The sequence below is a fragment of the Taeniopygia guttata genome, chromosome 15 (genome assembly GCF_048771995.1).
Source record: "Taeniopygia guttata chromosome 15, bTaeGut7.mat, whole genome shotgun sequence".
In the NCBI taxonomy this organism is placed as follows: domain Eukaryota; kingdom Metazoa; phylum Chordata; class Aves; order Passeriformes; family Estrildidae; genus Taeniopygia; species Taeniopygia guttata.
In genome coordinates, this window is record NC_133040.1 from 13,511,990 (window position 1) to 13,525,986 (window position 13,997).

The 13,997-nt window shown below is 43.7% G+C and overlaps 1 protein-coding gene across 2 annotated transcripts in view; it reads left to right on the forward strand.

Annotated features, from left to right (window-relative positions):
* Positions 1–13,997, forward strand: part of ADGRD1 (adhesion G protein-coupled receptor D1) — a 117,658-nt gene that overhangs the window by 87,786 nt on the left and 15,875 nt on the right. For both annotated transcript variants that reach the window (XM_012577935.5, XM_030285668.4), the window contains 2 exons: positions 205–271; positions 3,815–3,906. In XM_012577935.5, coding sequence (XP_012433389.5) covers positions 205–271; positions 3,815–3,906 — 159 coding nt within the window. The remainder of the gene's footprint in view (positions 1–204; positions 272–3,814; positions 3,907–13,997) is intronic.

A 13,997-nucleotide genomic window follows, 5' to 3' on the forward strand; every position in this document is an offset into this window, starting at 1 on the left:
GAGATCCCACCTTGGCTCCCCAGTGGGAGGGAAAAGGAGCTTTTTCCTGATGTCTGTCATGTCTCTTGCTTTCAAAATTCATCAGTCTTCTTGCACTCTCTTTTAGTTGTTTTATGGGTTGGGTTTTTTTTTTTTTTTTAATTAATAACTTATTAATTAAATGACTATGTGTTTCCTCTGAAACAACTCTGATTTCCCCTGCAGCTGCTGGCTTTCACTGGAGAATGGAGCAATCTGGGCTTTTGTGGCACCAGCAATGTTTGTCATTCTGGTAGGTACCAGCACAGAGCTGCTGTTCCTTGCTGCACCTCTGTGCCAGCAGGACTGCCTGGAGGCCTGGAGCCCAGTGAAACTGCAGTCCTGAATTCTCCAGAAATTCTGGGTTCCTGCCCCGAACTTTGTGTTGTGCATGGGTATATGTATAACTATATGTATCTGACACTATCCATATGTAGAGTTTACCATTGCATACCTCTGTACCTGTTTGGCAAACAGAAGGTATACCCTAAACTTCTGTATGTGAGCTTACAGTCAAAGGTATGGAGATATTGATGATTGGAGAGCAATTAAAAGAATCCAATATTCGTATGTCCTCTCCTCACATTAGCACTTTTTTTCTGGCCATTGCTCAGCACCAAAGGCGGAGATGAGATGCAGTCAGGGACACCAAACCTTCCCAGGCTGCTGTCCAAGGATGGTGGTAACCAAAACACACCAGGCAGGGAAATGAAATGCTCACTCACCTGAGCCAGCACAGCCTCCAACAGTTTTCATGTGCAGCTGCTTGGCAGAGAAAGTAAGAGTTTAACTGGCTGCCTCTGACTTACGATATCTAACATTTGTGCAGCTCAAATTATGTTCTTGTAGGGACACAAATACTTTCAGAAAGAGAAAGAGTGAGCTCACAAGGTTGATCCACACAGGGCAATTTGTTAAATAGTCTAAACCCAGCTCTGCCCAAAATAGCAGCAAGTGAGCTGACAAATTACCTCTCTGGGCATTGGATATTCCAGCTGAAAAATGTGCTAGTGCCTATAGGGAAATAACAGGGCTAAACACTCTCTGGTGTATGTGCATGTGTGCCTGTGTTCTTTAAATAACAAATTAGCCACCAGCTGCATAAACTAGCATTTAAGTCTAAAAATGCTTCTCAAAAAGCAGTTTTTGACTAGTTCAATCCACAGTGTCTCTGCCAAGAAAAAGGATTATGCTGTGAGGAAAAGAGGGGGATTGCTCCTTTCAACTCCCACTCCCCAGAGACCAGGCAGACACAGTCCCCTTTTATCCTGCCCCAGCCTCACAGGCAATCCAGACACGAGAATGATGTGGAGGGACTGTGCCTGGGGAAAAGCACTCACAAATTCTTTTCTAGGCAGTAATTCACAGAACCTCCCAGCCCTATATAGATTCCCATACCAAATTTGCTCTTTCCTTGGGGTTTGAGTCAAGGGATATGATGGAAGAAATAGTTCTTTCTATATGTAGGTCTTTTGGCTTCTACCTACATCTCAAGGTTTTAAGATCACTCTCCTCCACACCCCAAACCACAACACACATCTGTCATCTCTATATCATCCTCTTAAAGCAGCTTCACAAAAAGTCCTTGAAATTAATTTGCAAACCAAACTAAGCTCAGCCCAAACTGCCTTGGGATGTGTTTTCAGTCGAGGGGAAAAACCTGACTTAACAAAGCACCTGAATTTTTGACACAAGACATTAAAACTTCTGGCAGAAGGCTCTGTTTGTTATCAGCCATCTGCTGCCTTGGTGTGTTTCCATAGATATGGCAGAAATTAGGGAATTCTGTGGAAAGCATCTGTGTGCCTGGAGCAGAGGCAGTGCTGCAGGCAGGGAACGAGGAGCAGACACTGGCCTGCAGTGGCCAGGCCTCTCTTGCTTTCCCTGTAAATTGGTATTTTCCTGGTGGTGCAGTTCGAGTGAGAGTTTGCAAGGCTCTGAGTACAGCACAGAAATGACTTTCTCAAATATGCTCATTACCACCTCAAAGGATTTACAGGGGTTATTTACAAAATATGATTTGGCAGCAATAGGGAAAATGATCCCACGACCATTGAATTTCACCTCTCATGTCTGTAAAGCTGATTGAACAACAGGTACACTTGTTATTGAGAAGCTGGCAGTTCCACAGGATAGCCTTTGGATAAACTCGAGAGCCATGGCAAAAATGAACTATTACAGATATGCTCTGATTCTACAGCAGGTGAAGATCTGCCCTTAGAAAACTTAAATTTAAAAAGGGGTCAGAAGATTTGGAAAAAACCCAAGGAAATAATTATAATCAAATTTAAACATCTTTAATTCACCCTCTCATCTTCAGAATTAGAATATTTATGTCGAAGTAGAGGATGATTATTGAGTTTTAACTGAGGAACAGCATTTTTTTTGAAGTCTTCTCTTTCTTTTTGTTCTGTAGTTCAGGATAGTTTTGTTCTACCCTTGTTCTTGACACTTTGTAGCTGATGTGCAACTTTAGACAGGAAGGGAAAATACGTATTTCACCTTCACATTGTCTACATTTTTTCTCCCTTTAAACCCAAGGTCTTTGCACAGCAAGACAGTCTTTGCCACATTTCCTTTAAGTGATAAAGATTTCCTTCTTCCTTCACCTGTGACTCCAGCACAAACCTTCCTTTGCTGAACATTTTCAGTGTTCGTCTTTTCAAGATTTCCTACTTTTCTGTCGGGGATTCTTTTCATTTAATTGATGTTTCTGCTGGACCTGACATCAAAAAGAGCAGAGCCTTTGAAGAGCAGAGTCCAGATTTGCCATCGCTCCCTTCGAATGCTCCATACCCAAACTGTGAGCGGGGTTTGGCCGGAGATGGGAGCTGCACACGCCGAGGTGCGGCAGGACGGTCTGGGCAGAGCGCGGAACAGAGAGGGGTTCCTGCAGCACTGCAGTGCAGACATGCTGAGGGGTTCCTGCATCGAGGGGTTCCTGCAGCACTGCAGCAGTGTCGCAATGCAGAGACCCTGAGAGTTCCTGCAGCGCTGCAATGCAGACATGCTGAGGGGTTCCTGCAGCGCTGCAATGCAGACATGCTGAGGGGTTCCTGCAGTGCTGCAGTGCAGACATGCTGGGGGTTCCTGCAGTGCTGCAGTGCAGAGACTTCAGAGTTCCTGCAGCGCTGCAATGCAGAGACACTGAGAGTTCCTGCAGCACTGCAATGCAGAGACCCTGAGAGTTCCTGCAGCGCTGCAATGCAGAGACACTGAGAGTTCCTGCAGCGCTGCAATGCAGAGACCCTGAGAGTTCCTGCAGCGCTGCAGCAGTGCCACAATGCAGAGACCCTGAGGGGTTCCTGTATTGATTTATAATTGGGTATTGATTTACAGTCGGGGTATTGATTTATAATCAGGTATTGATTTACAGTCGGGGTATTGATTTATAATCAAGTATTGATTTACAATCAGGTATTGATTTATAATTGGGTATTGATTTATAATCAGGTATTGATTTACAGTCAGGGTAGTGATTTACAGTCAGGGTATTGATTTGTGTGTGGGGATCCTGAGCACCTTGGCTCTGGGGCAATGCAGCCATCCAGGCTTTTCCTGAACAGGCAACGGAGCTCCCGAAGGAGGGAGAAAAGCTGTGCGGGTGGGAATCATTGACACAGGGCAAACCACACAGCCCAGCCTTGGAAACCTCTCTTGCCACATAAAGACAGCACAGAAAGTCTCTGTTTCTGTTTCCTGCTGTGTTTGTACAATGCCGTCCCTGGGCAGCCTGCTCCTCGGACTCAGCCAAACTTGCTTTCCTGACCAAGGCTTGTTTCTCCTCCTCCTCCAGGTCAACATTGGCATTCTCATTGCTGTCACAAGAGTCATCTCCAGAATCAGTGCAGACAGCTACAAGGTCCATGGAGATGCTAATGCCTTCAAGTAAGTTTTTCTCATTGAAATTGTGACAATCTCCCACAAGCAATGTTACACCATGGACTGCTCCCAGAACACTGACTGCTCCTCTTCAGTAAAAGCGAATACTGTCATAGGTATCCTCCCTTGAATGCAGCCAGTTAACCTATGTTTTATTAAAGCTGCATGCTGCACAGGGTGAAGCCTGTGGTTCATCAGGAGCTGAAGTGGTTCCTTGCCTATGACAGTCTCCAGCATTTGCTGATTCATTATTTTCCCTTTTGCTAAGGGAGACTTTCCTCTTCCTGCTATAGTCAAAAGCTGAATTTCACAGAGCATCATTAATCTGTGCTGGGTTATTGCAACTCTTCTGCTCCTTCTGAGGCCAGACCTTGTTTCCAGCCCCAGTTCAGTATAATATTTAGGCACATGCTTATCTTTAAGACTCTCTTGACATTACAAAGCATAAAGACTTACACTGGATTTAAATGTGTGCCTAAATTCAAGCAGATCTTTATATCATCGTGCCTTGAGCCTCTTGGGTTGGTGGCTTCTGAGAATGAGTCATCTTTAAAATAGCACTGGGGGGGTGTAGTTAAGAAGATAATTTAATATATCAAGGATAAATGAAGATGTTGAATATTCCATTTTGTATCTCCTAAAGAAGCTTTAGTCCAAATAGAGAAATGTCACTGTCTATAAATAAAAGAATATGTAACTTAGAAGAAAAATGTGATGATGGTTTGTGTTTAATGTTTCTGAGGCACAGGTTATTGTATGATAAAGATTTGGTGCCACTGTTCTGAAATTGTATTATAAAGAATAATTTTTATGCTTGGATTACTTATGTAATTTTGAAATTGTCATTAAGTTTTAAATATTGGTGACAGTTACCTAATTGAAGTTAGTTTACTTATTATACACTTATCCAACAGGAAAAGAAAAACAGTAAATAAGTCTACACAAAAATCAATAAGACAATTACCCTGTAGTGAAATGAGAAGCCTGGGAATTAAAATGACTGTTTCAGGTTTGGCTGAGTTCCTGTGACCTTCAGAAATACACAGGAAGAATAGAAACTTAGGAAGCAAATAACTATATTGTCAATGCCAAGTTTTCTGCACTATCAGAAGTACAAACACAAAGACACATCTCCATAAGTACAAGAGCAGCTACAGAGGTTGCTCCATGTACTTGGATATTTTACTTTGTTGCAAGGAGTGGATTCCATACACACTGTACCCTGCACACTAACACACACTATTTTTTTTTTAACTGCGTGTGTGCACATAAGTAAATTGATTGATGAATGATTGGTCGAGGAATAAGATGTAATGCCTTTAATGACGAGCATATGTTCCTAGCCCAGGTATTATCAGCTGTAGATTTGGAATGGGATAATTTTAACTGAAAATGAGACTTCTCCAGGTACCCTGGCTGAGAGATGCTCTTTTTGCCAAGTTATTTTCACATTATAGTTTCAGGACTTGACCTAACAAGAGTTAGAGGGAGAAAAGTGGAGAAAAAATTATTATCAGAGGGCTGATACATCTGAAAACGTGAACCATTTAGTGATTATGGTGAAACATGCTCTGATAGAATGGCTTTCCTCACAGAAATAAATTAAGTAAACAAAATACAATAGAAGGTAAACAGAACATAGAGAATAGTTCTTCTGTACATATCATTACCGAAGTGGATCCTCGAAGTCTGAAATGAGAAGAACATAAATACATGCTCAAATCAGATCTTGGGAAGTGTTTATACCCTGATTTAACATAGCAGTGAGGCATGATGGATTAGAGTTTTATGTACAGAGGATGTTACGAAGAAAGTAACTGGTCTATTGGAAAAAAAGATAATTATAAAGCCTTTGTAGCACTGAGTTTATATGTCTGGAATGAAATCCTTGTGTGCATTTTCCAAGAAAGAAGAGAAGAAAGCAGAGCAGGGCTGTGATCTGACAGGTGCACGGGAAGTGTTTCACGGTGTGAAATCCCCACGGCTCCGAGCATTACAGGCTTCTGGGAGCTGATTACAGGTTGTTAACCCGGGAGGGTGGATGTGCACAGCAGAACAAATCAGAGACAAACAAGGAGCAGGAAAGCAGAAAGGCTCTACAGTTCTGTGAGGAAGGACTGCAGGGTGGGTTTTGGATCAACAGGTTGAGCTGGCCTAGGGAGGAATCCCTGACGCTGCAGAACGCTTTGTGTGCTGTAATCCCCAAATAAAGGGGCTGCCAGGCATCCCTGAGTGCTGTGCCTGCTGGATATCGCTGTGGGAAGAACTGGGCTGTGTCAGGAGGAGTTTTTCAAGCCTTCTCACGAACCAGAGCTGGATGAAACTGGCATGGTGTGATTTGGAGAGGCAGGAAAGCTTTGGCACCCATCGCAGCAGCCAAGCGGGACCTGGGGAGAAGTGGCTCCTTCAGAGCTGGGCTTGTGGTTCCAGACAGCCAAAGGCAGAAATTGGGAGCTGCAGGGCAAGGAGCTGTGGAGGGGAGCCTGCTCAGCCCACCAAAGCTGAGGCAGAAAAGAAGGGGCACTTCAGTGCTGTCTGTCCAAGCTGGGATGAGATGTAGGCGGGCAGCGTGGGCAGCATGTCCAGACAGCGAGCGCTGTGACAGCAGGGACAGCAGGCTGGACAGCTCCCAGCAGGTCACAGCCACAGTGACAGTGAGCTCCAGGGCTCCTGCACTGACCACAGTGGCAGGAGCACGAGGAGGTGCCAGTGCCACCTCTTTCCCTGCTGGCTCTGGCCAGCATCACTTCAGTCTGTAAGCACCGGGCTGGGTAAACATCACACACTTGTGATGTTTCCAAGTGCAAACCCAAGCAGCTGCTGTAGTCCAAAAATGCCAGCCTGCAGGTTTCACAGAGCAGGCTCCTCCTCAGGCTCACCTCTGGCCAGGCTCTGCTGCCAAAGGAGAGCTTTAATCACACTGACAAGGACTAAATTCCACTGCTGCCGGCAGCAGCGGGGAGAGGACCTGCCCTGGCCCTGAGCTCAGTCAAGCTGACCCCACTGGACTCCTGGTCCTGCTGCACACAGCTGATGTGCTCTGTTAAATGTTCCTCTCCCTTGCCCTGAAAGCTCTGACTTCTCCCCGGTGGCAGAGGGAAGCCCAGGCTGTGCTCAGTCACCATCTGCGTGTCTCAAGCCAGGTGTGGGGACTCATCCACACCTGAGCAGAGATCACCTCAGGAAATCCTGACCGCAGACTCCTTCTGAGTCGTGATGGCATCAGTTAGAGAGGGTGTTTATTGCTAGAGAAGAGCTGGTGCTGGAGCATGTTTGCTTTCTGAAAAATGAAGTTACTTGGCAATGCAAGTCGATATTACCAACAAGGCTTGTTTCTCTTGGCAACAAGCAGCAATAAACTGATGTAATTATTTAGAGTAATTGTTCCCGATTTTCCATATGGCAGCAGGTCCTCTCAAATGCAGACTCAAACTGCAGAAAGTGCACCAGGGTGAGACAGTGCTCTGCTGTGAATGCAGCAGCTGGCGAACCTCAGGTTTAAAAGCCAAAACAGAAAAGAAAGTTGTGAACGAAATTCCTTTTAGTGTTCTAAAATTAATTAATTTATTATTCATCTTCCCCATTTTCATTTCCCCCAGAACAAAGTGCAGTTACTGGCTTATCGATCTCCTCAGGTTCAGATGTTGCTTGTCACAGAGGAGACAGCAGAGAACATCCTGCTGAACATCTTGTTCTGCTTTCACTGCCACTGGTGTGCTCATTTGTTTGTCTAAAGTAAATAAAAATAGTGCCCCTGAAATGAATTTAAGAAGCAACATAAAAGACCAAGCTTTTATGATACATCAACTGCAAAATACCCAGTAATTTAAGACAAAATGAATTCAATTAAACAGTTTATGATCACAGACACTAATTAAAGCATAATAGACTCCTGTGACAGTCTGAATAGTAAGTATTTGGTCACTGTAGTAGTTTTCCTATGTGTGTGAAAATAGCTACTTTTTTAGTATCTGAAACTTTTATTCTGCAACACCAGTTTACTGGAAAGAGCTGAGCAAAGAATTATTATCATCTCTTATTTATTACTTGAATTTACTTAAGAGCATGCTTTTTGTATTGTTTTTGAAGCATATAGAGTACATATAGAATATTAACTTTTCCTTTAGTTGTCATTGATTATTCTTGAACTTTTTATCAGAGGATTAGCTATTGATTCTCAGCAAAATAATTTTGGGCAATAATTCAGTTGTGGCTTAATGAGAATGTTTTGCATCAGGGAACAGATTTTCTGCCAAATAGCTAATTTAAATGTTTTAGTTTATAGAATGCTGAATCTAATATCTTGAAATATTTAAATGCATACATACAACATTTGTTTGAATTATCCATTCTTTTTTTTAGGGACATAACTAATCATATGTTTGAGTTTAAGCATATGAGTAGTCTGTTTAAGCTTAATGCAATTAAAGCAGATTAGTTTAATGGAATTGCTCATGTGCTTGAAAAGGCACATGATTACATTTCTGAGTTATGAACCATTTGAACTCTTTTCTGATTTATTTCTGCTGCATCTAAAGTTTTAACTCTATTCAGCACATGCATTGACATATAAGGGCCCAAGGAAGGTTTTTTCCTTACTGCCCGACCCTTTCAAAGTCTCATTGCTTTTTGCATGGCAAGTGACTTCTCTGTTACAGTGAGAAGAGGTCCCCGATGTGACAGTGTTAGAAAAGTGCACATTTCCTTCCCCATGGGGACAACTCTTGCCTGATTACATTTAGCACAGGTAATAATTTGACTGAGTTCCCTTGACTGCAAGGGTTAAAGTATAACACAGAGAATTCTCAAAGCTGTGTTTGGCACCGACAGATGTTAATTGCAGCAGAGGAAGGATGCCCAGCTTGTCTCAGTTGCAGGAGTAGTGGTTTTAGTGCAGAAGCACACTCACCACATTTAGCCAACCCCCTGTGATTTCCCAGCCAGCTCACTTCTGCGTTCTGTTGTCCAGAAGAGACAGTTTCATTAACTTCTCTTGAATAGACTGCCAATTCCAACTATTATTAAATACATTCTCACTGCTTACTCTGAAATGGTCCAATGAGTTGGAAAAATCTCTGTCTTTTTTATAAACTGTACACTTTACTCAGTGAACCGAAAGTGATGCTATCATAATCATCCATGGAGAAAGCAATTACAGCAAAATCAGAAATATTTTTTAGTTTTTTACCCTAGTCTTTCTTTCATTTCATACTTTCTTCATCCCTCAAACTTAGTGAAATAGTAAAACAGTTCTCCATAGGAGGAAAATATGTTTTCTGCTTAGTTAAATTAATGATTGAAAATTGGGGGAAATGGCAGTAGCTGCAGTGAATGGGAGCAAAACAGGGCTTCAGGAAAACCTCAGCGCAGTGAGTAAGTAATGGCAGCTGCTGTGCTGGTTCCATCTGTATTTTTTCATAGCTACGAACCCCTGCACATGAAACTGAAGCTACAGCGTGTAGCTTTACTGCAGATGTGATCCCTGCTTTGTTGTATGGGCAATGCACAGCAATGTTTCCCTCTGGCGGGTGCAGACCAGGAGGGCAGTCCTGCAGCAGCTCAGGTGCTGCAATGCTGCACACACCTGCGGGAGATTGGCCGTTCCAGAGCACTTTGCAAAGCCATGCATCACACCCCTGCAGCAGGGGCGGCTGTGGCAGGCTGCTCCTGCGTTTAATCACGGATCCACAGCTCTGCCTCGGGATTCTGCTTTGCTTGTAAACACTCCCCAGCCCTTCAGCCCAACCTTCTGCCTGGGATGCAAATGCTGCAAGTCAGTGCTGATAACTTTGGTGCTTTAACATCAGCTGTTATTCCACGAGCTCCTGTGATTTGCTGCATTTCGTTCTTGTGATCCCATTCCTGTTTGGTGTCATTTGGTGCCCAAAGACGCCTCGTTCTGAGGATTATTCCCAGCTGTTATTTTCACAGAATGTACTTGTCAGTCACGGCACTGCTCAAAGCCCTCACGAGGGCTCTCCTGCCAAAGCGATGCCATAATCTCCTCCATAACTAAATTCCACCTCTTTGGGATGCCATTAGAGATTTTTAAATTTTTGTTCTGTAATCTCCGTCCACAAGGAAGGTGAGGAGCAAGTTACAATCTGTAAACTCTTCTGAAAGTCTACAGGGATTCAAAATCCATAGCACTAGAAAATCCTTCCTGTGCCTTTCTGGGTGGCAGATGCAGGCAGCCCTCAGAGACAGGGAGCACCTGCTTTTGTGTGCCCTAATGAAAAAGAAAAGAGCTTTTTCCCTTTTTCCCTTTGCTGAAGGAGAACCATCCATTAGAGCAGTGTGACAGGCCAAATCTGCTTTCAGCAGTTCCTTTTCTTCACCATTTCTCACTGTGTGTAAGGAAACGTGTTCATTGAACATGGCTTCAAACAGCATGAGTGATGCACCCCCTGGAATCTGTTGGAAGGAGGAGAGTTGACTGGCAACAAAGGAAATAATTAAAATGAAAGTATTAAGCAGTAACAACTAGTGAGCTGAAGTGCTAACTCCCAATGATAATGTCTTCAACCTAATTAAATTTTTGGCTCATTGAATATGACAAATACAAACACAGTTTGGGTGTCTCCTTATTAGACTCAGGGTTTTAGACTAAAAATAACATGGGATTGAATGTTGCCAATGAGGGTATTAATGAGGAAGTGCTAATCTTTTAGAGGCCATAATGACAGTAATGGGAATGCTTTCCTCACTGCAGATGCTGAGAGTCACAGCACTGCAGAAAGGCCCCAGGCCACGCTGTGATTGTTCAGGCGCATTTCAGGCACATTTTGGGAGGAGTATTAGAAGATTAAAAGGATGTAAAGCATAGTTGCAGAGAGGAGGCTACTCTGCAAAAAGGAGACAAACAGGGACAAATAGTAACAGGCTTAAACTGATGAAAAAAATCAAATATCTTTAACCTTCCTGTACTGGGAGGGGAGTAGCAAAGCACTGGTTCTGATTACCTGGATAGCTGCTGCCTTTGAATGGCTTTCACAAGTGGTGCTACCCCTGCCTGTCAGGGCTAATTCTGCTGCCAGGAGTGACAGCCAGCCCTGTCTGAGCTGGGTCAGGTGGCATTATGAGCCTCCCACAGCTTGATTTTTCCTTGGTTGTCTCCTTCTGAGCCAGAACCATCCTTCGTGGACAGTTTTCTCTCTGTCACTGCTCCTTAAGCAGGATTTGCTGCTCCAGGGCCTGTTGATACTGGCTCCAAAGGAACGAGCAGCTCTGACACTCGTGCCTGCTCCTTTCCATGTTAGGAAGGGCAGCAAGAGAAAACAGATGGGTGCCAAATATACAGGGGAAACTTCATCGTTAACAGGTGCTGGTTTTTCTGAGTATAAAGATAAAACAATTTTTATTAGAGGTGCTTAGTCATGTTTACTTTCAGATGTGAATGTCAGGATAGAATAAGGTTTATTAAAACCTGGTTATTAAATCCCTGCGATGAAACCTTGCTGTGAACACAACAGAACCAGTGCTGGAGGTGCAGGGTATGAGAAGGGGCCATACCAAGCCACCTTCCAGCCATTTATCATCTTGTCTAGCTGGGGATGTCTAGAAGCTTGTGTTGTACTTATTGACCTATGGCTGGATCAATTTCTTGACTCCAACCTGCCAGACTCCAGGGCAGTGGCTGCAGGTGTTATCTGTCCTCTGCAGGAGCCTGGGGCTCAGATCTCATCTCCTTGGGACAAACCAGGATTTACACAGCATTTAATGAGAACAAAACTCTCTGCTGGCCCCATGCCTAAGGCTGGCTCACTCCTGATGGGTCCTTCGTGGCACACAAGGTGCCAAGTAGAGAGGAGTCAGGTCAAGGGTGTTGTCAGCAATATGGCATTGAGACATCTGAGAACAGCACATGGTGCTGTCACTCCACTGTCCCCCTCCCTGCTGCCAAAGTTCTCTAAAGGACAGCTTGTCTCCTTTCCTTCTAGAATTACAGCAACAGAAACTTTCAGGTTTTAAACATCTATAGCTTTGAAGCTCACATTAGCTTGTTTTTTAAATGTCCTAGCTGGGTTTAGTTTTCCATCTTTTAATATCAGATTTAAGCCATGAAAGTGCTGGTGGCAGGATGGGGCTGTGAGTCACAGCTTGGTGCCTGGCTCCAGAGCAACAATTAAACGCTGCTCGTTCATCACAAAATGGGACAATTCCCTGTGAACAGCAATAACCTCAAGAGTTTGCTTGAACTGCTTCATTTACACCCTTGGTTCCAATTTATAATCCTGCAACTCTGTGTCAGCTTTATGCAGAATAATAAGAACAAATATTACAGTTGTGCCATTGCAGAATATGAATGTTATTTAAGCATGTGCCTTGTGCAGAGCTCTGGGCAGCCTGTAAATCACTGCCCAGTGTGACACAGCTCTGAGCTAAGTGTGGTTTACATATTTTCCCAATGAAGCACTCTGAAAATATGGAAAGCACAGGTAATTACAATAAAGAAAATATACTCTCTTAGTATCACAAATACTTTTAAACTTTGAGGTGCTCTCTTCAGGTACACAATAAAAGGCAAGGGGCTGCAGCTGGGCCCCAGCAGCCCTGCAGTCCTGTTTCTCTGCTCCTGGTGTACTGTAAATGCAGGTGAACCTGGTGGGAAGGAATGATGATGTCTGACTCCAGAACACTGAATGATTTCTGTATTATAACTATGCTATAATACATTAATATATTATTTAAAGGAGATACTAAAACCACAAACCTACTTTCTCTAACTCCCATATCTAACTAACAACTCGTGCCCCTTTCTCTGAGTCCAGCCCCAGGTAGGTTGGATTGGCCACCAGGCTCAAACAATCCTCACCAGAACCCAACCAAGCAATCACCCCAGGGAAACAATTCTCCAAACACATTCCACATGGGAAAACAAGGAGCAGAAATAGAAATTGTTTTCTCTTCCTTCTCTCTGTGCTCCTTTGTGAAAATCTGAAAGAAAGAAGGATGTGGCTGTGGCACTGGTGTGCACATCTGAGACTGGAGGCCAGGTAGGGGTACAGCGATTTATCTGCCACTGCTGCAGTTAAAGCTCACCTGAGCCACTCCTCAGAAAATGACTTTTCTGCTCAGCCTGCGTGCCTGCCTTGGTCCTTTGCTGCGCTGCTGCCGTTGCTGTGGGAACAGGAGAAGATCCTTCTGCTGGTAGCCTGGCTCATAAGGGTCACTGAGACTGTTGGGGTCAGGACATCATCCTCAGAATTCAGCTCCTTAGGGGGTGAATGCTGTTCCTCAAAAATTGACCCCATGATTTGACGTGATTGTTACTTTGTCGTCCTCAATTAAAATATGGGTCTCCAAGTTAAAAGCCAGAAATATTTGCCAAAGTACAGATTCCTAGAGAAGGCTGCTTTTCCTGGGTGTTCCAGGGCCACAGAGCTACCCAGCTGTGCAGGTATCCACTTGTCAGGTTAGGAGTGGTAAATGGCTGTGTAATTGTCTCTGACAATTTTGAAATGTGTGTAGAACACAATCACATTTGCTGGTAAAAGCCTCTGGTGATGGCGTTTTGAGTCTCTTTGGGGAGTAGCTAGCTCAGAAGCTTTTTTTCTCTTGAAAAGTTGATGTTTTTTCAAGGACAATTTGAGAAAGAAGGAATTGGAGCCTTGGCCATTTTTGACAGGCCATGCTTTCTAGATTACCAACAGTTTTTGGTAATCTAGAAAAATCTTTCAAAAGAAACCCACACTTTTCTTTCTTCACACTTTTGAAAGATCAAACACAGTACATGGAGCACAGGGTAGGGGCTACTTCATATTTTTAGCATATGGTGTGCCTGGTTTGACATCCCAGCGCAGGGAAAACAAAATTAATCAATGGATTTGCATCACTGACTGCAGCTTTATAAGTCCAAAAAACAGGTCTATAAACTGTATTTCGTTATAATTAATTAAATGAAGCTAGCTCTCTGCAATCCTGTGCTTTGGACAAGTCTCAAAATTTTTAAGGGAAAAAGGCCCCATCCACCTTATCCTCCTGGTCTGGCAAGGCAAGAGAGATGTGCACTGCCACACTCTTCTGCTTCCTTTGCTCTCTTCTGGCCCAGAGGTTTGTAAAAGCTTTTCTTCTGCCTGCTAGTGCTTTCCCTCTCC